Source organism: Neolamprologus brichardi, chromosome 14, assembly GCF_056152115.1.
Source record: "Neolamprologus brichardi isolate AB-2024 chromosome 14, ASM5615211v1, whole genome shotgun sequence".
NCBI lineage: Eukaryota > Metazoa > Chordata > Actinopteri > Cichliformes > Cichlidae > Neolamprologus > Neolamprologus brichardi.
This window is the reverse complement of record NC_142117.1, coordinates 818,267-845,810: the sequence shown is the minus strand read 5'-3', so window position 1 is coordinate 845,810 and position 27,544 is coordinate 818,267. Positions and strand designations below refer to the sequence as shown.

At 45.0% G+C, this 27,544-nt stretch overlaps 2 protein-coding genes across 3 annotated transcripts in view; one reads left to right on the top strand and one right to left on the bottom strand.

The window, feature by feature from the left end:
* LOC148098668 (acyl-coenzyme A thioesterase 11-like) overlaps positions 1–20,955 on the top strand; it is a 175,479-nt gene extending 154,524 nt beyond the window's left edge. The window contains exons 1-17 of one of the 2 annotated variants that reach the window (XM_087850575.1): positions 10,151–10,166; positions 12,791–12,982; positions 13,063–13,132; positions 13,208–13,268; positions 13,394–13,498; positions 14,435–14,570; positions 15,271–15,362; positions 16,402–16,463; positions 16,669–16,788; positions 16,860–16,998; positions 17,745–17,800; positions 17,909–17,975; positions 18,971–19,054; positions 19,129–19,262; positions 20,101–20,268; positions 20,342–20,468; positions 20,540–20,955. In XM_087850575.1, the coding sequence (XP_087706701.1) occupies positions 12,799–12,982; positions 13,063–13,132; positions 13,208–13,268; positions 13,394–13,498; positions 14,435–14,570; positions 15,271–15,362; positions 16,402–16,463; positions 16,669–16,788; positions 16,860–16,998; positions 17,745–17,800; positions 17,909–17,975; positions 18,971–19,054; positions 19,129–19,262; positions 20,101–20,268; positions 20,342–20,468; positions 20,540–20,668 (1,734 nt within the window). In that variant the 5' untranslated portion in view covers positions 10,151–10,166; positions 12,791–12,798 and the 3' untranslated portion in view covers positions 20,669–20,955. Of the gene's footprint in view, positions 1–10,150; positions 10,167–12,790; positions 12,983–13,062; positions 13,133–13,207; positions 13,269–13,393; positions 13,499–14,434; positions 14,571–15,270; positions 15,363–16,401; positions 16,464–16,668; positions 16,789–16,859; positions 16,999–17,744; positions 17,801–17,908; positions 17,976–18,970; positions 19,055–19,128; positions 19,263–20,100; positions 20,269–20,341; positions 20,469–20,539 lie in introns of those variants that run through there. The other variant, XM_087850574.1, reaches the window with a different exon arrangement.
* A 538-nt stretch (positions 20,956–21,493) lies between these two features.
* Positions 21,494–27,289, bottom strand: LOC148098667 (protein FAM151A-like). The gene is made up of 10 exons (XM_087851380.1): positions 26,997–27,289; positions 26,682–26,839; positions 25,040–25,180; positions 24,783–24,932; positions 24,551–24,713; positions 24,189–24,246; positions 22,661–22,733; positions 22,491–22,597; positions 22,238–22,417; positions 21,494–21,790 (listed from the first exon to the last, which is right to left on the bottom strand). The coding sequence occupies exons 1-10, from the start codon at positions 27,059–27,061 to the stop codon at positions 21,494–21,496; spliced, it is 1,392 nt and encodes a 463-aa protein (XP_087707506.1). The 5' UTR covers positions 27,062–27,289.
* Positions 27,290–27,544: the final 255 nt, after the last annotated feature.

The window sequence follows — 27,544 nt, the reverse complement described above, 5'->3', positions numbered from 1 at the left end:
TCCTGCTTCATTCTCCTCAGGAAGTGCACTGCGATCTTCACAAATGCCTCTCTGCTGCTCCTCTGCTCATCATCCTCCCTCTGAAACTCCAAGCACTGGGGCTTATTTGGATTCAGAGCCTTCTGGATCTTCTTCAGCTCGTTCTTCACAAAAGTGATGATGTTGTCCTCCAGCAGCTGGAACAGAATACTTTATGAATGAACCACCACTCTGAACTTCAGTCTACACAACATCCACTTCTTTACGATCAAGGGGCATATCATCCACGAGCTCTTCACCAATTATAAGTTTGACTTTATCTGATTAACTGAGACATTCTCCACAACTCCACGGTCCCAAAACGTTGATTCTGTTCATATGAATGCAGCGATTTCAGTGGGAGAAACATTTCACTGGTGTTCAGAGCTGAACCATCAACAGGTTGATGATCGAAGCCAGAAACTTGAAGATGTTATAGGTGACAGAGTTGATCATACAGACAACTGGTCTTAAAGGTTCACTCTGTTTACGCATACAGATCAGTATTTAAGGTTTGACTCTCATCATCCACTGGAGCACAAACTGGGCGCCATCAGGACGCTACAACACAGAACAAACGCCATCCCCACAGACACAGCAGCCAGGGAAGCAGAAGAACATCACATCAAGAAGGTCCTGAGGAAATGTGAACCAGCTGCCCAAACACATCCTGCTGCAGGATGTTAACATAGCAACGTACTGATGATCCCACTCACTGTGAACAACACATTTGGACCTGATTTGTTGCTCTGGTTTACACGTGAACTTTGACTGCTGTCACCAACTTGAGAGGCTCTACAGAAAAACTGGGACTTGTCCACAAACAGATGTATAAAAATCATAAAGTACATTACAAGGACAGCATTGCCCAATCAACTCTAATTACTATGGCCATGTTATCTCTTCTAATTAAGGTACAGACACTCAAACTAGCTGCTTTCAGTGAGAAGTCAAATGTCTGAATATGAGCTGGAAGCTGCTGAGAGTCCTCCCTCCTTCCCATGGGGTTTACTTTCTCTACTACTTTCACTATAAACTCGCCCCTTTCATGCACCTGCAGAGGGCCACCAGCAGATGGAGCTGTCTTCAACAAATCCACTTGGATAGTTAGCTGTAGATGATTTTCTCAGTATGATTGTAGGATTTTGAGTTACTCTTTAGATTTATTTAAACTCTTATATTGTGCACAAGTGTTGAACGACCCATAATTTCTCTGTACTTTTCATAAGAGCAGCCAGACTTGCAGCTAGTTTTTCTTTTGCTCTGCAGGCTTTATGAAGGTGTGTCAAAGTTGTTCTTTGGACATTGGCTGCTTTTTAAATCATTTTCAGTCCTCGTACAGGAACATTCTTCAAGCTAAATCCAAGTATATTAGACCAGAGTAAACTTGATAGATATGCGTGTGTGTGTAACTCTTAGAGCTGTTTGGCTGCTTTTTATGGGGGCTGGGTCTTTGGAAAGTGAGCAAACAACAGTTTTAGTAACACACCCTGAACTGCACACTTTAACAAACAACATGAGATTTTAACTGTAATGTAAAAATCCTGTGATTCACTGTTATTAAGCACAAACACATCTATGGCCCCGTTTCTATTAGTAGCTGCTCAGATCGACTGGAGCCATTGGTTTCCATTACAGTTGAGGACCACCTAATGTGGTCGTCTCAATACAGCAGAGTGTCGACTCACATCATTAGTAAGTGCTAATGCTGCTAATTTCCATCATATTGGTCATTTATTTCTCAAAGTTATTAAAGAAACAGTTATTCAGCTTCATTCCCACTGATCTCGACTACAAACTGTTTCACTTTGGTTTTTGTTTAAAGCCTCGATGTTTAAAACGTTTCCCTGTGATCACATTTGCACCGTCTGATTTCAAAGTTTGTTTCTTTTGGTCATTTAGTCCACAGAGTCCTTGGTGTTCTGAAAGGGACCTATAAATAAATGTATTATTATTAATATTAATAATAAAGTAGTTGTTGTACATGTACAGACCATAAACATGGAGTCCAGCTGTGTTTGATGCTGCTGGGCAGACTGACCACTGGGAACCTCTGAGCTCTGCTGGTCCACTCTGTGGAGGAACCATGGACACACACACACACACACACATGAAGCCACTTTCATTATTAAAATGTGAATTTAGCCTCTAAAAGCTGTGTTCAGTCAGTGTTGCTGCTTCCTGTGTCTAACCTCACGTATGTGCTTCTGAAAGAACCGTTAAAAATTCCCGTAAACACTTTTAAATCTGTGAAAAAACCTTTTTACAACAGTTTAAGCTGTTATATGTTGAACTCTTGGCTGACATCATATTGAATGCTGTGGACTCAGAATATGATGTCACTCAAGTTTACATGTGTGTGAAGGCAGACGAGTCAGTACTTTGGTAATACAGTGTAAAGTTGAATTTATTGATTGATTTCCATGAACACCACTGTGGCTCAGTGTTGTCCTGATGGAGTCTCATTAACAGCAGCCAGTATGATCCAGGCTTTAGCTGCTGGGTCTCTGTGTGACCTCTCAGACTGTTTAACAGATCAGACACAAAGAGAATCAGAGCAGCTCTGTTCTTTAAAGACAAACATGAACCCACTCAGGTCACACTTTCCCCACAGATATGAGCATCACTGTCCTCAAACAGCAAATGACCAAGTCTAACATTTGGATCTTTTCTCTTTCATTGTTTTCTTTTTAATGAATCTTTGTAACAATCTGAGGATGTTTCAGGTCATATTTATCCAGGAAACACAAACATGTAAAGGAGTCATCACAGCTCTCTGACCTCGTTGGTCCAGGTTCAGCACTGAAGTCTGGATTTGTAACTCTGGACCGGTCACTCCTCACAGACGGACAGCTGGACCCTGCAGACTGTGACCTCTGACCTCTGCAGACACAAACATGATTGAAGCAGCTGTGATCACACAGACTGCAGATAATGCAGCTGTTTCCTGTCAGTAACAGTCCTCTTAGATTAGAGTTCAGCTTTTTACAGGAAAACTGGACAAAACTGATTTTTGTTACAAATTCATTTTCATTTCCTCTCAGCTCACAAACACAGTCAGACAATCAACCAGAATCAACACTGATTATAATGTCAGTGTAGAATTATTTCTGTTACTCAGTGTGTTCAGCTCTCTGACCTCGTTGGTCCAGGTTCAGCACTGAAGTCTGGATTTGTAACTCTGGACCGGTCACTCCTCACAGACGGACAGCTGGACCCTGCAGACTGTGACCTCTGACCTCTGCAGACACAAACATGATTGAAGCAGCTGTGATCACACAGACTGCAGATAATGCAGCTGTTTCCTGTCAGTAACAGTCCTCTTAGATTAGAGTTCAGCTTTTTACAGGAAAACTGGACAAAACTGATTTTTGTTACAAATTCATTTTCATTTCCTCTCAGCTCACAAACACAGTCAGACAATCAACCAGAATCAACACTGATTATAATGTCAGTGCAGAATTATTTCTGTAACTCAGTGTGTTCAGCTCTCTGACCTCGTTGGTCCAGGTTCACCACTGAAGACTGGATTTGGATCTTTGGACCGGTCACTCCTCACAGACGGACAGCTGGACCCTGCAGACTCTGCTCTGTCCTCCTCTTCCTCCATCATCATCTTCAGTCAGTCTGAGAGGTAAACCACAAACACTCAGTGAGTTCACATTAACAGGAGTAACTGAGTTACAGTCGCTGACCTCTGACCTGTCATGTAACCTAGAAACCAGGTCAATATGTTTGTAGGTTCAGTCATCCAGGTCATGTGATCTAAGGAGCTTAGAAAGAAAATAGAGACTTCTTTAAGTTTCTGGAAGACGTTTCATCCGAGAAGCTTCTTCAGTTTTAAAACCAAACGGTGGAGAGTCCCAGATATTTAAACCTGAGACGGAAAGAAAGCATGTCGCTGACCCACCATTGATCATGTGATGAGACACATGATCAATGGTGGGTCAACAATATAACAACAATATAAACACTTATTTCAAGGATGAAACTGCGAGTCTGATCACCAGGAGCACAAACATCTGGAGCACAGACATGTGGAGCACAAACATCTGGAGCACAAACATCTGGAGTACAAACATCTGGAGCACAAACATCTGGAGCACAGACATCTGGAGCACAAACATCTGGAGCACAGACATCTGGAGCACAAACATCTGGAGCACAGACATGTGGAGCACAAACATCTGGAGCACAAACATCTGGAGCACAGACATCTGGAGCTCAAACATCTGGAGCAGCATGTTGATGCTGTTGGTTGAGATCCTGAAGACTGAAGTCCAGGCAGCTCCAGCAATGATCCACTGATGTGTTTTTATTCCACTTATGAATGTTGTTATTGACAGAGATGAAGTTACTCAAAAAAGTCATTATTACACATATTACACAGAACACTTTAATTAAAAGTAATGGAGTATGTTACTTCATTACTCCTCATAACAGTACTTTCATGTTACTGTGTAAAATGAGCTGAAACACTGTCTCATAATCACCATAATCTAAAGCTGAGGTACAGCCCCACACACCAACACAGATCCTGATGAGGTCACGTGATCTTTCTCTGAGTGTTTATGAACACAAAACAAAGATGAAACAGCACAAAGACACTTCAAAATGATTCTACTGTAGAAACATGAACAGGTAGAAACCTGCAGCCTGACTGCTCATCACTTTGTTACCTGTTCAGGTTCAGCAGCAGCAGCTCACTTTATCACGGTGCTGGTCTGGGGTCAGTGTTTACTCAGCTTTAACTCACTCTGGGTTCTTGGCTAGCTTAGCGTTAGCTTAGCTTTAGCTTAGCGTTAACATACTGTCAGGTGTGTGGTGTGTAAATATTAATCACAGTGACAGTAAAGGAGTTAAAGGGCTGACGTCATCATGTACGCTGCGTCCTCTGTGGACTCTGAGTGAACTCACAAAGTACAAACTACAAGTACACAAACACGAACGTAGCTCAGAGTGGCGGACACACTCGGCCTCGTTGGTCCAGCTGTGAGTCCGTTACCGTGAACTATGGAGCGGCAGATTTGTGCTGAACTAAGCTGCACACAGCTGATGTTAGCCAGGAAAACATTACACACTGACTTTAATGGAGAGACCGGAAATACAAACACACACAGTTTGTTGTGTGAAGAAATCAAACATGAGCTGAACAAACAGTAAAGTTCCTAAAGACAAACTGTTAAAGGAGGAAACAAAGCAAACTTACAGTTTCTTCACACACCAACAACAAGCGCCACTCCACGAAGTTCAGGAAGTGAAAGTAAACTTTCAGCCTAATGCGGCGTTTGAGGACAATCAGGGGCTTTGAAACACTGTGCTGCGTTCCAGTTCCCCTCAGAAACTCCTAAACCTCTGGCAGGCTGTGATTTATTTCTGCTGGTTTTCCAGTTTGAAGCACAAATATCCGTCATCACTTTGTTGTTCTTCTTCCTGCAGCGTTTGAATATTTCACCACTGAACTGATGTTTCTTCAAAGCTCATTTCAACCTGTTGAAGTCATGAATGAAAGTGCAGACTGAGAGTGGATCACATGATGTTTAAGGTGTGTCATGTGACATGTTCTGTATTGTCACACATGTCTAGATTGTCCCTGATATCATAGCTGCTCAAACACTGATGATTATATTTGAAGAATTATTACTGATGGCAGCAAAGTTTGAATGGAGCTCTCTGTCTGTGCTGATTTGTCGCCCTCTGGAGGTCAAAGCACAAACTGCATGATGTCAGTGTAACCACCACAGAGACAGGAAGTGTTTTTATGACTGAAACACTGAAATGATGCTAACGGCTGTCGTTAAGCTCACTGATAGCAGTGCTCACACTGGCATTGGGAATTCCACAGTGTTTCCTTTAATACACCTTCTCTTCATCAACCATATAAGCCCGGTTGAACGGCTGCAGCTTAACAAACATAGTGTTTACAAACATAGCACAGTGTTCGTACAACCCATAACATTGCAAAAGAAAGGTGTCTGGAGAGGTAAAACATAAAATCCGTCCCTCCTCATGCACTAGCGTGCAAGCACATGTCCACACGTGTCTTCACGCCTGAAGTACGCATTTTAAGTGTGATTACCTCACCGCCACGCAACAACGGCTGTCCCAATCCGAAGTGTACTTCAAATGCATACTCCAAATGTGCCGTCGATTTCCCCAAATATCAAGCGTGGTCCGGTGCACGCTTCGTGGTCCCATATATCCCACAATTCATAGCGCGGCGGTGGGTGTGGATAATTTTGCCGCAAAATATGGCAGAAGGGAGCGGCCGAAGAGTGAACTGTCAAAAGTAAGTACTGAATTTGACGTCACTCATTTATGTGCGAATGTTTAATAACGAAGAACAATAAAACAATACTGTTGGCCACATGGCGGCAAAGTTTTGTAACATTTGTGATGTTTGTACTTTCAGCGTTAACTTGGTTTTAAAGCCTCATATGTGTGTATGTATATATACATACATATATATATACATACATATATATATATATATATATATATATATATATATATATATATATATATATATATATATATATATATATATATATATATATAGTTGACCTTATCTTACAGAGATGTGATGATTTGATGGATAATTAAAGTCAGTCATATATCCACAAACACAACAAGCTGAAAGTCAGTGATGCTGCTCGGTTTGCAGTCCTGAATATCACGGCACAAGCAGGATTCACTGCACTGTTAATATTAGCTATGTTATATTGCTGCCACTGTTCTGTGTCTTTCATTGCTAGCATGTGTGCTCAGAGGTTTTCAAAGTGCATCATAAGCATGTCGAACACTAAAAGACCAACAAATATAAGTTTGTCATACTTTATCGATGAAATCTTGGAAAATATAAATAACATCTATAGCAGAAGCAGTGTATCACTCTTGGTCTTGCAAGACAATTTTGCGTCCAGTTGTTAATTCTTGAACAATGTGCACCGATCTCTTACAAAAGATGTGGTTTGCTATGGTTCTCTAACCCAACCAGGTTACTAAAGAACTGAAAATGAGGAGACAACATTACAACAACGTGCCAAATAAGCTAGGTCCATCATGTGCAGCCAAGAAACCTGTGATCTGCCAAAGTTGGCGTGGATTTTGGTACGACTTCTAAAGGTCTGTGTTTCTGCAACCAAGACGTTGCTTCAGGCCGTCTACATCCTGTGGTTCTGAACTTTGGATGGACAAATGGCAGCAGCCGTTTATCAGAAGCACCCAGACTGCTCTTGGTGATGGTCTGACTCAGTCCTCGGGCCACGACCTTTTATCCCCTGTTAGCGTTGTTTGGTCTTTGCACCTGCACGTGTCCTTTGCTTCCAGCAAAATGATTGTGACAACGGGACATTCAGCATCTAGCAGATGTTATATCTGCAATATGCAGCAGCAGTTTTTTACAGTTACCTGCCTGCTATACCCAAGAGACGTGATGATTTATGGTGTCGGCCCTGTTATCACAGAATGGGCCACGTGACCAGTTAAAGTGGTGACAAACTGTTGGCTCTGTCAAAACCAAAAGTAGTTATTGGGGCTACAAAAGGATTTACAGCCTATTAAAGGTGCAAGAGAGCTGATCCAGTTTCCAGCGAGTCCATCATCAGCTGGGCTGATTCATGACCAGAACGTCCCAAGTGTGAAGTCAGTGAATCAGTGCTGGCCTGGTGCTGAACACAGTGAGGCTGAAGGGACTGTGGAGACATCAGCACATCACATTTTATATTGGTTTTATTATAATGTGCTTCTAGTAAGGAACAAAAGCACAGACACCAACCTCCTGATCTGCGGAGCAGTGGTGGTAGAGGAACTTCGTCTCAGCTTTTTAGTAGAAGAGGGGGTGAGGTGGACTTTGGAGGGCTTCGGGGGAGGGAGGATGGAGCAGTGTGAAGTCTTGGACAGGTTTAACCTGACACAGAAAACAAGAACACCTCATATTTGTGTGTGTGTGTGATCCAAGAGCAAATACTAAACTTGATCCTTCACAAAAACAAGCACAACGAACAACTTCTCCAAAAATCCTTCTGATGATTTCTACGCTCACTGCAGGAATCAACATCTGCACACACACTCTGTACAAGAGACAAGAGACAAATACGCTTCGACGTGTGGGAGGTACCTCGAGTTAACCTCCGTGGAAGCCCAGTTCTTGGTTGTGTCAGGTTAGCAGTTTAGTGATGTTAGTTTACAGGAGAAGCACGTTGTGAGTTTGGTTCGTGGTCGTCCTTTGGTTTCTTTTTGCCGCAGCTCCCATATCCCCGATTTGTAACTATTTACTTTTTATGAGATGTTTCTTGAACTATGGCAGCATCTTATATATCTGCTATATTTGGGCCGTGGATTCAGGGACCAAAACAAAAACTGTAGTGAGCAGAGGTATTATCTACTGATTGTGTGTCTGGCGGCAGCCACGGGTGGAGAGCAGAGGCAGCGGGCAGGCCAATCGAAACGCAGCTCAGGCCGCGGCTGCAGCAAAAACTTGGGCGTAGGAGGAGCGATTCTGGCAAACCGTCAGGAGGGGGAAGTGGTGCTCTACCAACACGGTGTCCAGTAAAGATGGAGGCCTGCTGACTCCAACTGAGGACACTGTCAGGCAGTAGAAGGAATACTCTGACAACCTCCACAACCTTAATCTCACTCATGATTAACTAAAGTATCCAAAGACAACAACTTCTCTTGTTGCATTTAGGTTTCAGTTTAACCGAAGAACAAAAAAGGATGCATGAGCTCGAGCAGGTTATACACAACATTTACGCTGCACAGATGAGAACACAGCAGGATTTCATGCAGTCCAGTCTGTCTGTTAGACAGCGTGCAAACAAAGCATTCGACAACAGTCACTTATGTACTTTCTGACATCCACAAAAACATGTTGGTGTCTATTATATCTCCTTGTTAATAGAAACTTTGTTTTGAGCTAATTCTCAACGTGTCTCTTGCACTGACCACAATAACCATTTATCATTAATTAAATTACAGATATTGGTACCTTGAGCAGGATGACGCTGATCTCGGTGGGCGTTTTCCCTTCAGTGCTCTCAGTTCGTCTCCCTGTGTCAGACTGACTTCTTTGCAGTTATTCTGCACAGACACAGAAAGAAAGACACAATTAGCAGCATGAAAACACAACATTGTGATCAGAACTCAGTAGCCTGTTTGAATTCTGCAGTAACCATTAAAAAAAGGTGCTATGAAGTCACACCGCTGACCTCATCCAAGCTATATGACTTGCAGAGCACGGTGTTGATTGACAGGTCATCCATGCTGGAAAGCAGCGAGGACACTGCCTCCTGTTTGCCTCCCTGCACAGAGTCAGAGCGGTGAAGCTGCTGTTGCTGCTGCTGCTGCTGCCGACTCCGTCTCTGTTGGACCAGCTTCTGTTTAGACCGATGCACGTCACCCTGAACCCACAAACTGTGCTGCTTCCTGCACACAAACATCAAACACACGCCACAAACTAACTGTGATATCATGTTTAGCAGGTATAACATTCAATATCCTGGTTTATTATTTGTACCATATATCCCATGATACTGATGCTCAGAGTTGAGCATCAGTATCATGGGATATATGGTACAAATGTGCATGTAACGAATTCAAACGTGCTGCAGATGTGTGTCACAGGTTGATCTGGCTGTAGGCTGTGGCACTTGGCCAGAGGTGGCGCTGGTTGACTCGAGTCCATGTTAGTGCACAAAGTAAACTGCTCGCTTTAGTTGTGAAGCAAAAACGCTGAAACCGGAGAAATAAAACGTCCGATAACGACGACAAGAGTCTCCCGATCGTTTACTCTTGCTGTCCTGTGAACAACATCGGCGTGGTGTTAATTGTTTGCTGTTTTCACGATCGCGTCGTGCATGAGGATATCACCAGGTAAACTTTTTTAAACATTTTGTTGTTCAACAGCATCAAGACTGACGGAGTGTGTTTGAGATAACCTCACAAGTGTCACAGGTGACACATTTGGCGTTTTTTTGCTGGTTTGTCGGTAGCAGCTCCTGAAACGCAAGACTGCCACACATCTGTTCGACCAATGCCAGGTGATCTAAACGCCAGTAGATCTGGAACACCGGTCACTGAGCAGGAAGCTTGAGCCAGCTGATTTCAACAGTGCTGACAAACAGACTGTGGTTTGTGTTGTGAAAGCGGTGAGTGATGGTTTGTTAGAGGCTCATTAACTTTCTGATACGTGGAGTGACTTTGTTTTGAATGCAGTGTTGCTCATTGACTGAGGTTACAAACGTTTTTACTGCACTGAAGGCACAAAGCTGTTGTTCCGTAGACTTGTATGCAAAAGCGTTTCTGCAGCCAAAGACATCGCCCCCTGGTGGCATCCAGGAGAAAGGCTTTTTACTTATCAGGCCGGTGCTGGCTGTGGAGGCCCTGAAATGTCTCAGTGTTATATTCATCCAGTCTTCATGTAGTAAATGCTTTTACTCTACTCGAGCCCTCAAAGTGCTTTAACAGCATATCTCATCCAGCTGCGTGTACAGCCTGAGTGCTTTGCTTTGTATCCACTTTGAGTTTTATTGAATTTTCTGTTTGGTTTTTGTTGTTGTTGTTCTCGTTACCATGGTGACACCTCCTCTATCCTATTCCACTTTAAGCAACGATACAAAAGATCAGTTGTAACAAGTGAGAACAAGTCTGGCTCTGCATGTTTCACATGCTGTCTTTACAGTCAGTAACCTGTGGTTACCTCACTTCCTGTTAGGTTATTCTAAATGCTCATTCTGTGTTAGCCTTTGACACGAGTGCTGTTAAGTACACAACATACTGTTTTTGGCACCATCCCATTTGTAACAATAACTACAGGTTAATATTTATAATAATATGATAATAAAATTATAATAATGTGTTTGTATCCAAAACAACATTGCAAACTGCTGGACACCTAAACTGTATGTAGCACAACAACAGAGCATCTGTGTATTTATACACATGTGCAGCACATAAATGAATACAATGAAAACAAAGAACAATCAACAACATATCAAACTATGTATTAGAACCTGAACTATAGGATACAATAAAAAGAAAATCTGATGCATTAAGAACAAAACCCCTCAAAAACCAACCTACTGTGTTCTGGAGCATGCAGCGTAGACAATGCTGTGCAGGCTTACAGTGACCAACAGAACCAAGCAATCAGCCACCACAGCTGTCACATCTACAGTCTGATATGCAGCTCCACCATAGATCCCACAGCTTTAGCTGTCAGATGGCCTCACAGCTGACTCTGGACTCCTTTGGTGTACAGAGGAGTTCATGATGTGGCTGCAAAGCAAATGTAAAGAATCCCCATCATTGAGCGTTCATATGAGGAGGTCTGGTGTGGCGTTGTGCATTATGGCTGAACTTGTGTTCACTTTGTTCCAGGACTCTCTATGTGCACTCAGGTGCATCTTTACAAACCTCAGCTGTGCTGCACCTTCTTTTCCACTGATAACGGGCTGACGTGGATCCATCGACTGACACTTACAGTCAGTTACCTGATGAATGTTTGGGTGGGAAGCAGACTGGGAGTGCTGAGCAGCAGCTCCTCAACCAGTCTACAGTTGGTTCTAGGGCTGTTCGATACAACGATATATATCGATGATGATATAAAAACATCCATCGTTTCATTTTACGCTGTCGTTTGTTTCGTGGTGTCGCAAAATAAACTGTTTACAGCAACATTTTTCATGTTTTGATGTCACTGTAGTTATTATTAATTTCTTAAGGTTCTCTCTTTCTCTTATATTTAATATAACCACACTATGGACGGACAAGCGCCTGTTTTTATGCGTTGTCGTTAGCAACAACGACGGTAAAACCACCGCGTGTCCGCTTGTTCCACATAAACCTTTCACAATAAAGCTCAAGATCCTGTTGAGACTTTTCAAAATAAACTGCATCACGTGAAAGAGCAGATTATTTACAGATGAAAAGCAAAAAAGACGCCAGGTGCTAAAAAATAAACCTTAGACTCAAACGTTAGAACAGGCTTTTCCCCGCAGCACGCCGTGTAATAAATACTCACAAAGAAAACGGCGCCGTTACAACTTATGTCTAAAAATGTATCGTTTCATGCATCGGTTAAAACACTCGACTCCAGCTACATGACGCACAGCTGGAAACACTTCACACAAGTCGAGCTGATTCACAGACTTTATAGAAAATGTTACATTTTTGTGATTTATATCGTTATCAGACGATAGATGTCTTATATCAGGATATGAGATTTTGGTCATATCGCACAGCCCTAGTTGGTTCTTTGCTAAATTGTCTGTTGTGTGTAGACGCACTGCTTCACCTCCTGGGTTAGGTGCCTTTTTCGCCCCAACCAATCACAGCAGATGGCCCCGCCCCTCCCTGAGCCTGGTTCTGCTGGAGGTTTCTTCCTGTTAAAAGGGAGTTTTTCCTTCCCACTGTCACCAAAGTGCTGCTCATAGGGGGTCATATGATTGTTGGGTTCTTCTCTGCATGTATCACTGTAGGCTCTACTGTACAGTTTAAAGCACCTTGAGGCGACTGTTGTTGTGATTTGGTGTTTTATAAATAAAGCTGAATTGAATGCTTCAAAAAGAGTCATGGGTCAGTTTTAAGTGACTGAACAAACAAAAAGACATTCATCTGAAATTGGACTAGAGCGAAACTCTTGTTCAGTATCAGGTTTCAAAATGATGACAAAGTCTGGCTCTTTGGGGCAAAACAAAAGAAAATGAGGTGTGACTCAAGACTTTTGCACAGTACTGTAGCTTCAGTTCTTTCCTTTACTTTGCTTCCCCAGCTTTCCAAATGAGTTCCAGGACATCAGATTGTTTGGAGGAAGAGGATGGAGAAGAAGAGGAAGAAGAAGAAAACTACAACCCGACAGAGGTGAAAATGAGTCAGATCGTGATGCCCTGTCACAGCAACCATCGGCAGGAGCTCGGCGTGGGTCAGCTGCTCAAATGGATCGACTCCGCCGCCTGCCTCTCCGGTGAGCTTTGTGTGTCTCAGGTGTGTGTTGGAAGCTGTGAGCGTGTAGTGTTGTAATGACCCAACTGTTCGACCGTGCAGCTGAGAGGCACGCTGGGAGTCCCTGCGTCACCGCTTCCATGGATGACATCCACTTTGAGCACACCATCAGGTGAGAGGAGGCGTGTGTGAGTGTGTGGAAGGGTTGGGCTGAAGGTAGTAACTCCGCCTTTCCATCTTTCTTCAGTGTGGGTCAGGTGGTGAATATCAGGGCAAAGGTCAACAGAGCCTTTAACACCAGCATGGAGGTCAGTGAACTTCTGCTGTTCTTTGTGCCTTTCGTTGTTTTTGAAATCAGTTAGCTGCGTGTGCTTTTCTCACGGGTACAACCATGTGTGTTTACCTTAACGTACTGTCCCGTACTTCCCCTCAGGTGGGCATACAGGTGAACTGTGAGGACCTGTTCTCTGATCGTCACTGGAGGGTTTGTCATGCCTACGCTACCTTTGTTACCCAGCGCACAAGCACAGGACAAAAGGTGCATGATCACGACACTCTGGAGAGTGTGTGGACGTTTGCCACATTACTGATAACTAGATGAAGATCGTTGTTTAAAAGCATGTTGTTCATGTGTTGTTGCATCTCAAAGGAAGTTTAGTACGTAACCTAGTAACCGTTCAAGATAAACATCACAAAATGCTTCACAACATAAAAACAAAGGTTGACCAAAAGTCTGAAAAGAGTTTTTAGTTGTTTTTCAATCCAGTTTCATTTACACAGCATCAAATCACAACAACAGTCACACCAAGGTGCTTTATCCTGTACAGTAGAGCCTACAGTGATACATGCAGAGAAGAACAATCACATGACCCCCTGTGAGCAGCACTTTGGTGACAGTGGGAAGGAAAAACTCCCTTTTAACAGGAAGAAACCTCCAACAGAACCAGGCTCAGGGAGGGGCGGGGCCATCTGCTGTGATTGGTGGGGGGGAGAGCTCAGAGTCTGGGGGCTGCTGTTCGTGTGTCTGCTTTAGTTTTCAGCATCGTATGATGCACAGCGAGCACACGCTGGTCACGTGACCTCGGGGACACATAGCTGACGTTTGTCCACGTAGAGCTCAGAGGTCAAAGTCCTAAAGTGGACTCTGAGTTTGATGTGACAGTTTCCTTGACCTTAGTCAGGACTTATGTTTCTCTTTATTAAATCAGAGGAAGCTGTGACACAACGTCAGAGTCTCAGCACTGATACAGGAGCTTTGTGACAGCGAGACGAACTGCAGCAGCACCACAGACACCATCATACCACCAGCTGTCATTGTGAAACAGAGTCTGTGTGTGCGTGTGTGTGTGTGTGTGTGTGTGTCTGTGTGTGTCTGTGTGTGTGTGTGTGTGTGTGTGTGTGCGTGTGTGTGTGTGTGTGTGTGTCTGTGTGTGTGTGTGTGTGTGTGTGTGTGTGTGTGTGTGGTACCTCACAGGTGACCTTGAAGCCCATTGTTCCTGTCACGCAGAAGGAGCAGGTTGAACACAGCGTGGCCGCTGAAAGGCGGAGGGTCCGAATGGTGCACGATGACATCATCAAGGATTTGCTTTCCAATGAGTCTGTGCAGCAGGGTGAGTGATGCACCCGGCCACGTCCCGGCAGACAGTCTTTGCACTTCACTGCGTCTTTGTGCGTGTAGAAAGCACAGGACAGACGAGAGGAGCTGAGGGTTTACATGAGAACGTCAGAAGTGCTGGAGAAGCATGTGAGGCTGGTGCATGACATGGGGAGGGTCTGCTCTCAGCCCCTTCTGTGAACGTGAGGTTTGCAGATGATGTGACCTGTAGGGAGAGCAGGGAGGGTGCAGGTAACAGGAAGGAGTTTAAATACCTGGGCTCAACCATCCAGAGCAACAGACAGGTTTCAGGGTTGATATGTGACGGAGGATTGAAACGATGGTAGTGAGAGCTGCTATGATCTGGAGGCAGTGGCACTAACAGAAACAAGAGGCCGAGCTGGAGGAGTGAAGATGTCGGGGTTTCCACTGGGAGTGACCACTGTGGACAGGAAATGAGGACATGAGAGGAACGACTCAGGTTAAGCTTAGGGAGGCAAGGCTGCGATGGTCCGGGCGCTCACGAGGACAAAGGAAGCTCAGGCAGGAGGAGAAGCGGCGAAGCTGAGAGAAGAACATTAACTGACCTGATACTTTAGCCTGTGGCTTCCATGGCGTCTGCTGTGGTGACTAACAAAGACAGTCTGGCAGGAAATGACGATCAAACTTTAATTAGTACTTTCTTCACATAACGACTTGACTTGTTTCTGTATCAGGTGACAGCTCAGTGGGAGCCGATGCAGTGGCAGCAGAGAGGACTCGGGTGGAGAGTGTGGAGCTGGTTCTGCCTCCACATGCAAACCATCAGGTCAGTTCATTTCATGTGTTTCCCATCTGAACTAGAGCGGGCGCGGCGGTTTCTCGCTGGTCGGTTTCTCGCTGGTCGGTGTCTCGCTGGTCGGTGTCTCGCTGGTCGGTGTCTCGCTGGTCGGTGTCTCGCTGGTCGGTGTCTCGCTGGTCGGTGTCTCGCTGGTCGGTGTCTCGTGCCGTTACAACGTGGAATATTTGAAGCAGACTGAATTTGAACCTGTTGTTACCAGAAACACCTGCGTGGCCTCATATCTTCCTGTTGGGTACGAACAAAACATTTGGCTTTTATTTAATACGATGAAGTGGAGATGCAGTAGTTTTATTTCTTTTACTCCTTTTTGGTTCAAAACATCAGCTCATGGCCTCCAAACACTGACTACATCTGAGCGTGAACTGAGGCGCTGACGGCTGCTGTCAGAGCGATTTGGTTTTGGTTTCTTTGCCAGATCTGTTGTCTGAAGACCAACAAGGAGACCCAATGGATTTACTTTACCAAGTGGATCATCACAGCTTTGCCGTGTTGGTCCATTTGATCGACCTTTGTTGTTATTATTTATTTTATTTTATTTTCAGTTGTTACAGACGGGACAGACGTGACTGAGGGATAGGAAAGGGAGAAAGAAAGAAAAACAGAAGGGGAGAGGGACAGTGAGAAAGGAAACATAAAAAGAGAAAGAAGAGAAAACAAGCAAAAAAAACAGAGCAACATACTAAACACAACACCATCACGTTAATCTAGCTAAGTGTAAACAGCAGTAAATACTAAATACTGAATGTTGTTGTGCAGCACGCAGGACAGACAGCGCACAATGTGCTTTGAAGTAGCAGCAAGAAAGGTGTAGTTTATGTCTATGAACAGTGAACACCCGTGTGCACACCTGTGTGGATCAGCGCGTATGGATCCTACACACAGGTTTGTAAATGAGGCCCAACTGTTTTACATGTGCACATATATGTGACTGTTCAGTGCATCAGTGTGTCATCGTACCGCTGAGACATGACTGTCAGATCATGCATGAGGTGTGTTTGAATCCCAGGTAAACACATTTGGAGGGCAGATCATGGCCTGGATGGTGAATGTAGCTACAATCGCTGCCAGGTACAGTCACAAACACTTCTTTCCTTCATACTTTTACCTAAAAATAGGATGCATCATTGTGACCTTTGACCTCCATATTGTGATCAGTGTAGTTCAGTCCTGGTGCAGATTAAAGGATCTGTCCAGCTGTATCTGTATGAGTAACCTGAACACGGCGAGCGCGTGGGAGGTCGTGGCCTATTGTCTCTGTGCTCTTTGCTTGCAGTCGTCTGTCTCAGGCTCATCCCACCCTTCGAGCCATCGACATGTTCACCTTCAGAGGACCTTCTCAGGTTGGAGACAGATTGCTGCTGAAGGCGATCGTGAACAACGCCTTCAGAAACAGGTATCCCAGAACACTGGCTCAGCGCTGCAGCTGTGCAGCAGACAGAGAACTGACACGTGTCCTTACTGCAGCATGGAGGTGGGCGTGCGTGCGGAGGCCTACCACGAGGAGGGGCCTAACCGACACATAAACTCCGCCTTCATGACCTTTGAGGTGCTCGATGATGGCGGGAAGCCACGCACATTACCACGGATACGACCTGAACCCCTGGTGAGTTAAGCTAACGCTCACAAACGGCTCGTTAGCGTGCTGCATCCGTAAAGTGTCTGGATGTGACGCGGCTGTCTGTGATTGGCTAATACTGACTGAAAGACATGAAATCTGCTTCAGAATTTGTGGTATGAAACCGCACTCTGATTGGCTAACAAGGTGTCAGTCACAAGACATCAGCCTGTGAACGTTTGATTTCACAGCCAGACTCCTGATAACAGCTGATCCAAGGTGAGCTCAGAGAAAGAAGCGGGTGACATCAGTGTAGCTGGGTCGGTCTTTTACACCGCCCGTGGTGCTGATGGATGGATGAGCAGGAAACATGGCCTCTGGTGGTGTTGTTAAAAAGGGTGGAGCAGTAGATTGACAGTTGGTGTCAGCTTCATTCACACTGTGGTGAAGCAGTTTGTGGAGATCGTCCTGTAGAATAAAACATGAGTATCATAAACAGAAGGTGCAGAAACACTCGATTAACCATTAAGCCGAAGGCTGAGCAAAGATCAGAGCTGTGAACTTCAAATCATGTTATCAGTCATAAACCCGTCTGATGGAGCGACCATGGTGTCGTTACAGGCTGAAGGGCGCTCGCTGTAGTCGTAGATCGTTATCAGCACCAACAAACACCGAGTAATAACACTCCACTCAGTTTGTAGCACAGATCGGTGTACTGGTCATGAACTGGTGCTGGGAATCTGCCTGCTGTGTTACACACTGGTGCCCTCTGCCTGTGTGTCTCTCATTTACAGGAAGGACAAAGGAGGTTTCAGGAGGCAACAGCCAGGAAAAAGATCAGGCTGGACAGGTACATGTCTCCAAACAGCCCCTAAAGTCTCTGCGTTTACATCAGCTTTTGTTGTGCAGCTGCACAGACCCACAGTGCCATCATCCTGATTCCTGTAACTGTGTTTAGGAAGTACATCATTTCCCGCACGCAGGGGGAGGTGCCTCTGTCTGTTCCCTGGGATCCCACCAACCAGGTGAGGAGAAGCTCCACGCGTCACCTGTACTGCTCACGTTAGTCCACGACTCACGGGAGAGAAGTCAAACCTTCTTTACATACATGTGTATATTACTGTATTACAAATAACAGACAACTTGGCACTGATTGTGTAGGCACCTTGTTGCTAGCAGCTTGTCACAAAAACATCATTAGTTCTCATTTCTGTAGCTGAATCTATAAAAACCGGACATAAAACAGTATTTTTGATTTCCACAGAGCTGCTCATCAGCTGTCGTTGATGATGTCACAGCCTGTGCTTGAGCTGGACACAGTAAACCTTTAATAGGCTCATTTAGTTTCTTTTCACCCACATCAGCGTCTCAGCTGTGTGTCGGTGCTGCGTCGTCACGACTTTTGGGACATGATTTCTGTTTCTTTCTTAAAGGATGTTCAGTGATTTTATTTGTTTGTTCCACTGCAGTTTATATGTCAGTGTATGATCTGAGCGAGCAGACCTCAGCGTGTTTATGTCCCACTTAGCTCCAAAGCTGAGCCACAGTCAGACTCTCACCGCGCCTGCAGACTGATTTAGTCGACAGGCTGACGAGTCGCACCGCTGTGCTTCACCTTCACTGCAGATGAGAAATAGTGCTGCAGCAGTTTGTCTTCATTTTGCACCCTTAATACTTACACTGTTCCTTCTCTCACCAACCAATCACAGCAGATGGCCCCGCCCCTCCCTGAGCCTGGTTCTGCTGGAGGTTTCTTCCTGTTAAAAGGGAGTTTTTCCTTCCCACTGTCGCCAAAGTGCTGCTCATAGGGGGTCATATGATTGTTGGGTATTTCTCTGTATCTATGAAGCGCCTTGAGGCGACTTTTGTTGTGATTTGGCGCTATATAAATAAAGTTGAATTGAACTGTTGGACGGCACTGATTCATATATAATAAGTAGTATTTGAATGGCGGGAGGCGGCCTGCTAACGCTGAGCTCTGGAGATGAGTTTGTGGTGTTTCCTGTGTTTGTGCTTCCAGGTGTATCTGAGCTATAACAACGTCTCAGCTCTGAAGATGCTGGCAGCCAGAAGCAACTGGCGCCTGAGCTGTGAGAAGGACCAGGTATGTGCTTCTCACTAATGAGCTGTTTGTTTGTGTGAGTCTGCCCCCATCGGTGCTTTATGTTGTGTTCACAGGTTCAGCTTTACACCCTGGAGCAGAAGTCCATGCTGAGTTTCAAGATTGAATGTGAGGTGGACGTTCCTGCTCACAGAGCCTTTGATTTACTCGCTGAGCTGAGCAACAGGCCGAGCTGGGACTCGCATTATAAGTAAGACTCTGGGACTCGTCTGTTTGACCTTTGCTACGATCAGCGGTTTCTGTGCTTCACAGCAGCAGTCGCTCGGCCCTGTTTCTACTCGCTGCCTCGGTATTGTTCTCCGATTCCAATGATGGACTTTTCTGAGGCTCAGGGTTAAAAATCAGCGATGTGTGGTTTAGGTTCATGCTGCTCACTTTGCACTGAGGCTGACATGTTATCAGTTAAGGTTAAAGTGACATTAGCTGTGAGGGCCTGTCTGTCTCTTTATTCTCACGTTTAAATAAAAGGGGAACGGTGGCTCTCCCCCAGCCGAGCCAGCCTGCAGATGAAACTCATCCTGGCTGCTTAGATTTGCAGGCTTACCCTTTGCATTGATCTCATGACCAGCAGGTGGTGGAAAGAACATGTCTGTGGAGGAGGCGGAGCTTTGTCAGTGCGCCCCAGGGTGGCTGTGGCTACAATGTAGCTGCCATCACCTGTGTGTGACTGGTTGTGTAAAGCAATGCGCTTTACAAATACAGGCCAGGTGGTCGAGTTTAGGCTGCGACCAACTGGCGACCTGTCCAGTGTGTACCCTGCATCTAAGACGGCTGGGATAGGCTCCACCCCCTGCGACCCTGAGAAGGATAAGCAGCAGAGATGGAGATCTGGGTGATGTCATCACCAAGCCCTTTGTTATGTAGTTTCCCCTTCAGTGTCCCTATGCACGAGCTCCACCCTCAGCTGGTGAAGCACAGAAGCAGCTGTTTGCCTCTGCCGTGGATACATGTGGAGTAAACTGCAGCTCAGTCTTTAAACAGTGCTGTCAGTCACCTTTTTCACAGTGTGTATGTGTTTCCTCAAACAGGAAGTGCGAGCTGATTCAGCTGGTCGACAACGATGACTTCATATATCGTGTGGTGACTCCATCGGTGCGTCATGGCGCGATGGGATCTCCCACTGCAGCCAATCAGGCAAAAGGGATTCTCCAGGACTTCATCCTGTTGGCCTCCAAAAGGAAGCCATGTGGCAGCGGGTCAGTAGAACCAGATCCATCCACCTGTGTCCTGCAGGATTTCCTGATGCGTTCCCTTTCTGTTTTCCTTCAGAGACCCATATGTCATCGCCCTACGCTCAGTGTCCCTGCCCACTCAGCCTCCCACTGAAGGCTATAACAGAGGAGAGGTTCTGTGTGCTGGATTCACCATACTGGAGACCAAAGACAACAAGTCACTGGTGAGAACAACAGCATCGTACATATACTCTTATCACAGCTGGCTGTTATTAGTGTGTTATCTTTCTTTCAGATCAGCTACTTTAACCAGGCGTCTCCGGAGGTCCTTCCCTACATCTCCACAGATATTGCCGGCCTGTCCTCCTCTTTCTACCACACCTTCTACTCCTGCAGCCAGTACTTGACCAGGAACAGACTGTGACAGCGGCAGCAGCCTGTCCGAGGCTCTGCTCAGCACCAGACGCTCACTGTAGGGACAGCCTGCTTGGTTTATGTGGTGGGAAGACTTTATGATCATTTCATGGATTGATACAAAGGTCAGCAGTAAAAATCTACTTGTTAAGTGAGTAAAATCAGCCGCTGTGTCAGTCACTGAGTTGTTAAGCTGCTGTTCATGTTTGAGGTACATGACTGTAACAGCTGTACAGGTGTGGGCTTGTACTTAATGCAGGTTCATTTTAACACTATAACTGTTTGCTGCAGTTCAACATGACGAGCTGGTTTAAAACATGAATATTCACTTTTTCCACTGAACTACAATAAAGTGTTGTGTTGTATTTTTTTCTTGTTTTAATCGAGTGATGGATGATTTTCTTTGTTGTAAACGTTCAAAAATCAGCATTAAAAGTACCGAGTGAGACTGAGAGCACTGATGTCACCTGTGACACTTTAAAGATTTATGGATGCAAATAAATGCAGTGCTGCAGTCAGTAAGAGAGGCGGGCTGCATGTGAAGTGTTAGCTACAGCAGGAGAGCGTTTCATATGTGTGCGCTGTGTTCAGCTGCTGCTGTAGCCAATCACAAACCTCGGACTGGCTCACACAGGCTCAGAGGCTAATTCTGGTTTTGGACTTGGTTCCTTTAATAGAATTTATTATGAATGTTATAATAATCATTGAATCATATATATACAGTATGATGATGTTAACTTCAGCGACCCAAAGCAGCAGCATTTATCTACACACTGAGACAAACTGAGACTCTGTGGTGACTTTGAATATAAAAGCACATTGAAACCTGCTGTGATCACTGAGGTAGAATATACAGGCTTCTGCTTGCTCTCCCTGCACGCTGTGCACTGAGCTGCTTCACCACAGCGGCAGCTTCACCACCTTTCTTTGTGTCCACCTCAATGATAAAGTCGTATTTGTCCATCATTCCCAGTAAAGCATAAAGCTGCTCCTGCCCCGTGGGCAGCGATGCTTCATTCAGGTGTAGAGCCACCCTCTGCGACACCGCCGCTGGGATCCGAGGAGGCCATTTGTGCTCAGCCAGGACTACAGTGACGTATGGAAACAGGCGCTCGACTGTGGACACAAAGACCTGGAGCAAAGAGGAGGAAGACTATGAAACAGCAAGAACGCTCCATCGTCTAAAAATGACACTTTTCCATCGTCTAACTGGATCGGCACTGGACATTGTTGGATTGGTAGTGAACTTGAGTTTTGCTCACCAAGCCTGAGCAGCTAAAAAGCCTTCATGAAGAACAGAGGATTGCATTTGCTTGGGGACCGTCTGACAAACATGGCAGCTTATACAACTCAAGCTTGCTACAATTCCAACATTAATCTCAAATAACTCTTTCTGTGGGGGTGTGATGAGTTTCCCAGCCAGGGTGGACCCTCAAAAGGAGGCTCCAACATCTACACCTGCTCGATTCTAGTTTGATGGATTTCCAGCCAGGTGTGTTAAACGTTACATGCGTCTGCTCTGTTATTTATTAACGTACTGTCTGCAGACTCTGCTTCAGGTGGGATCAGATGTGCTTACTGCTGTGCTGTCGCTGCTCTGTAAGCCCTCCATGCTGATCCACACAGGCCTGTGGAGCTCGTCGGCCCTGTAGGCTGACTGCAGCAGGTGAAGAGAAGCCTCCAGAAGCTGCTGACTATGGACCCTCAGGTAAATTCCCCAGGAGGCATCAGCAGTCTGCCCGAGGGTCTGAATAACATCCTGAGAACACACACATGATTGGCCTTAATAAAAATGTAACCAAGCTGGTGGTTGGCTGGTGATCTACAGATACCTGCAGTGTGAGGGGCTCTGAGCTCCTTCCAGAACCTTCTACCAGAAGGACTCCAGGTCGACTGCTGTCAGAGGTCACACGAACGACCAGCATCCCGCTGCCCCCACCTGTTAGTGAAACAGACTCAGTGTGACTTTAAGGTGGTGTGACAGCAGCATGTGCAGGTTTACAGTTTGACATCATCAGGATGAACAGCTGATCTGTGACATGCTGCATTATCATGAGGTGATTAGGAGATCGTAGCTATGAAGGGACGGACAGGCTGTGACCACGACTGATACTCAAAGGGACAAATGTTTGCCGCACCTCTGCAGCAGTCGCTTCCCCGTTGTCCAACACGCCGCCTCTGTCCACTGCGGCTTCAAACACTGATTTCTGATCAAGCAGCTGTGCTCTGTACTCTCTGCTCAGCACAGCTGTGAACACTTCTGTCGCTTTCATTTCTACCAAAACAACAGATAGTTTTCGTTTTTCACAATCATTACTGTAACGGTCAAAATCCCAGGACATCAGCAGGTTCAGAAATGTTCAAACCAGCTTTTCTGCCGCCAAGAGTCACTAAGAACATCATCCTGATGACCGATGTGAACACAAAGGTGGGAACCATGCATGTAGAGACCATCCATACACAAAGTGGAACCAAAGGTCTCAGATTTGGACTCATCAGACCAAAGCACAGATGGTCTAATGTCCACTCCTCGTGTTTCTTGGCCCAAACAAATCTCTGCTTGTTGCTTTTCCTTAGTCGTGGTTTCTTAGCAGCTATTTGACCATAAAGGACTGATTCCCACAGTCTCCTCTGAACATGTAGAGATGTGTCTGCTACTGGAGCCCTGTGTGACATTTATCTGGGCTCTAATCTGAGCTGCTGTTAACTTGTGATTTCTGAGGCTGGTGACTCGGATGAATGTATCCTCAGCAGCAGAGGGACTCCTGGTCTTGCTTTCCTGGGGTGTCCTCATGTCAGACAGTTTCATCGTAGTCTTGATGGTTTTTCTGACTGCACTTGGGGACACATTCAAAGTTTCCGACTGACTGACCTTCAGTTCTTACAGTAATGATGGGCTGTTGTTTCTCTTTACTTAGCTCATTGGTTCTTGCCATAATATGAACTCTAACAGCTGTCAAATAGGTTGGTACACAGCTAACAGCCCTGACTTCTGCACAACACGACTGATGGTCCCAACACCACCAATGAACCCTGACAGGCTCACCTGTGAGGTGAAACCATCTCAGGTGACGACATCATGAAGCTGAGAGAAGGCCGCAGCTCTGTCAACAAAACAAAGGGCGCCTACTTACAGGAATCTAAATACATTTAGAGTTATCATTTTTCCTTTGCTACATAATTCCATATATCTTGCTTTGATGTCTTCAGTATCTGCAGTGTAGAAAGTAGTAGAAATAAAGAAAACCATTAAATGAGAAGGTGTCCAAACTCTTGATGGGTAATGTATGTCAACATTAATCCAACTGTCTTTAATTTTAGGGATCACAAGAACATAAAAGCTGTTTTGTCTACTTTAGCTCAAAGGATTGTTTTGAAGCTCAAAGTTAAAATTCTTCTTTGAATTCTCTCATAAATGTCAGTTCAGGATTCCTTGAGTCTCTTCCTGTTTCTGACAGGAACATTCCCAGAGCCTCGTCACATGCCTGCTACAGTGGTTCAATGGGATTCTTACTGTGAGCATGCTATACCTTCCATCCAGGAGACAAAGTCACATCTGGAAACTTGTCCTGAACGAGCTCCAAAAACCTGAAAAAAGAGGGAGACATGGACTGATTCTTACATAGCGCTTTCCTGCTCTCCCAAGTTCTCCACACCACACTCACCCAATCACTTTCTTCTAAGCTTTTTAGTGCTTCCTAACTACATTCATGCTGAGATCGGAGAGCAACCTGGGGCTAGTATCATGCCCAGGGACACTTGGCATGCAGACTGGAGGAGCCAGGGATCGAACCACCAACCTTCCGATCAGTCTTTAGATGTTAGACATTTTCCCTTCCTAACTCTGAACTCTGTCCGAGGGTCTGTGTCCGGTCTAGCTAGGATTTCATACCCGCTTCCATTGACTGGAGCTACAAAGCTTGGGACGTTGGGGCCTCTGAGGATGTCTGCATTCAGCCACACAGGTCTGTTTATTCCCTTGTTGCTTTCCTTTTGTTGAAGCAGGTCCAGTGACAAACCCACTGATTCCAGAGCCTTAAAGTCCAACTTGATGCCTGCAAACAAACACGCCTTTAAAAACTGTGATCTGATGGATGTTCTGTGGAGACAGCTCTGATCTGTACCTTTTCCAGAAGCCAGTACAGCATCTAACCATTCGTCGAGAGTGTTGTCACTATATATGTCGGGAGGGTGTGCCATGATCGGCACTGGCTTTTCATCAGGGGTCCCATAACCCATGAGAGTGACGTCAGCTTCCAAGATCATGGTGTCACCTGAAAAGATGACAGGAGGCGGTGTTTTGTCTGTACCTGACTGTAGGTTCAGGCACCAACACCATCAAATAATGCAGTGTTGTCTGTGTGAGTTTGGGTGTTTTTACCCATGAGCGCTTTGTACATGTCCTCCTTGCTGTTGGCTCGGTGAAACCACGTAGCCCAAAGGCCGTCCGCTTCACTGATGTTCCCCGTCTGCACCAAGTACTCCAGCATGTCTCCACCAGAGAACGAGGCAGAAGAAGGAGCTGAGGGACACGATTGGACAGCAAGACAGTGACAGAGTCATAGGTACGTAGTCCCTGTCACAGCAGAACTGGGAGCTTTCAACTCAAACAGCCGACGGTGTGTTTTTGGGGAGGCTGCTCTTTGTTGGGAGAGCAGTTTGTTTAAAGTTCATTCATTTCTTCAGCTTAAAGATTCTGTTTAAACCCATCCCTGTCATAGTCACACAGTCAGCTCCAGGTCTCTGCATATAATTATATCGTTTCTTTTTTGTTTGTTGCCCAATAAAGACGTCGACATGCTGCTTTGTGGCAAAACTGGTGCCAGACTTGAATTTTGATGGTTTGTGTATGAACTCTTTGTTTGAATGACATCAACCCCAGACTCAGAAAAAGTGTAAGTGGTCTCAGTGTTTTTGACAGTAACAGCCCTGTGACATCATTTAGCCATCAGCAGGTTATCAGGTTCATATGGATGTAGGTCCAAGTGCAAAACACCCCATGTTTTACTATTTTTACATCAATATATTAATTCTACAAGATAACAGCTACAGTAGCCACCTCTTATTTCTTTATGTTTTCCTAGGAAAATACTAAATGGGAGCAATGTATGAAACATGCAGCCTGTACAGGTCTAACGAGCTTCAAAGATTTGGTCCAAACAGCCTAACCTGTCTCACACGAGCTCTCGTCTCTTTGGGAATATTTAACCTGAAGCTCCAGGTCCAGTGTGGCCAGTCCACAACAATGACCCACTGTGTGTTTTTCTATCATGATATGCTTTTACTGCACTGACAGTGTGTTTGGGATTGTCAGCATGAAGCCATTGTGAGACAGATGGGATTTGAAAGTCTGCACTGGTTTAACGCTGCAGATACTCATGAAGGCTTTTTTCTTATTGTCTATTTTAAAGAAGCTACTGTCACATATTACTCAAAGAGACCAAGGTCTAATAGCACAAAACACATTGTGTAACATTATCTTTGTTACATTTCATGTCAATTGATTCAAAAGTCACACAGTTCAAAGCAGCCGTGTACTTTTTGTCCACATGACTGTGGTCCTGTCATAAGACCAGAAGCCAAATGATGAGCACTCATGCATCATGGCATTGCAATGAGCTGCAGTATGATATCAAATGAACTTTGACTCAAACCAATGTGGTCGCCTGCTCATCCAACTAAAGCAGGTCTTTGAGATACAGGTAAAAGGTTAGGTAAAAGCAGTAATGTCACAGTTTACTGATGGTATACATGACAGCAGTTAAAAAATCCTGAACTGAAATATTTGGAAGAACTATGGTGCAAATAGAAAACAAGAAACAAAGCTTTGGCACGTCTGCTCAGATTTGACTGTTGTTCAGATCCAATGCAGAGAAAATGCTTTGAAGAAAGGCCACAGGTGGGTAAAGGCTGCTGCATGGTGATGAGGAATAAATACATTTACTCAGGTACTTTTCATCATCTGGATCATAAAGTTGCATCATTGTTTTATCATTTATATCGTACATATTGTAAAAATGTACCTGACGTCTTAGTGAGCAGCACAACAGGCACAACGATGACAGTCAGCAGCACGATGAGCACAACAGCCACAGACGACATTATCAGCAGTCGTTTGGGCAGCACGCCACGCTTCTTTTGACCTCGCTCCACTCGCTGATCGTCAGCCTCGGGCTCCATCCTGTGGGAATACACGATTAATGCTCGTCTGTCTATTCTGTGTTAGAAGCAGCATTTCAGCATGTTGTAGAGGTTTACCTGAGCTTACACGTGCATGTCTCACAAGTGTACATGCTGCTTCATCTATTTTATTAAAGAGCAACTGATTTGTCTCCAACCTGTTTTGCTTTCCTTCTGATCCTCCAGCAGTTCGTTCATCTCTCCTTTTAGCCTCTCCTGCCATTCTCACACGTCTTTCTCCTCCTGTCCAGGTTCAAATGTCTAAGAAGTAGGAGACCTCAGGGAGCGCTCACTCTTCTTTTATACGATCCTTTATCTCAGGTGCAGAGAACAGTTTTCCTTCTGATAAGGCACACACACTCTTCAGTGTCCACTTGCTGCCTGACGAGCTGTGAAGCTCTTCTGTTATGTAATCTTCACTGTTCTGTTGGAAGAATTGTGCATTACTCCACAGTGCCCCACGGAAACATGGGAGGGATTATGGCATGAACATTTTCACATTTCTACAAACATGTTACTTCCCACAGGTTCGTGTGTCAGCCATCTGTCTCATAGTTACAGCACTGGTTCCCAAACTTTTTCTGCTGCGCCCCCCTTTGTTTTACAAGAAAAATGTAAGTAATCTGCAATAAATTACAGGTAGTAAGAAAATAAACTACTAACTCTTTTACGCTGCGTCCACACCTACACGGGTGTTTTTGAACAC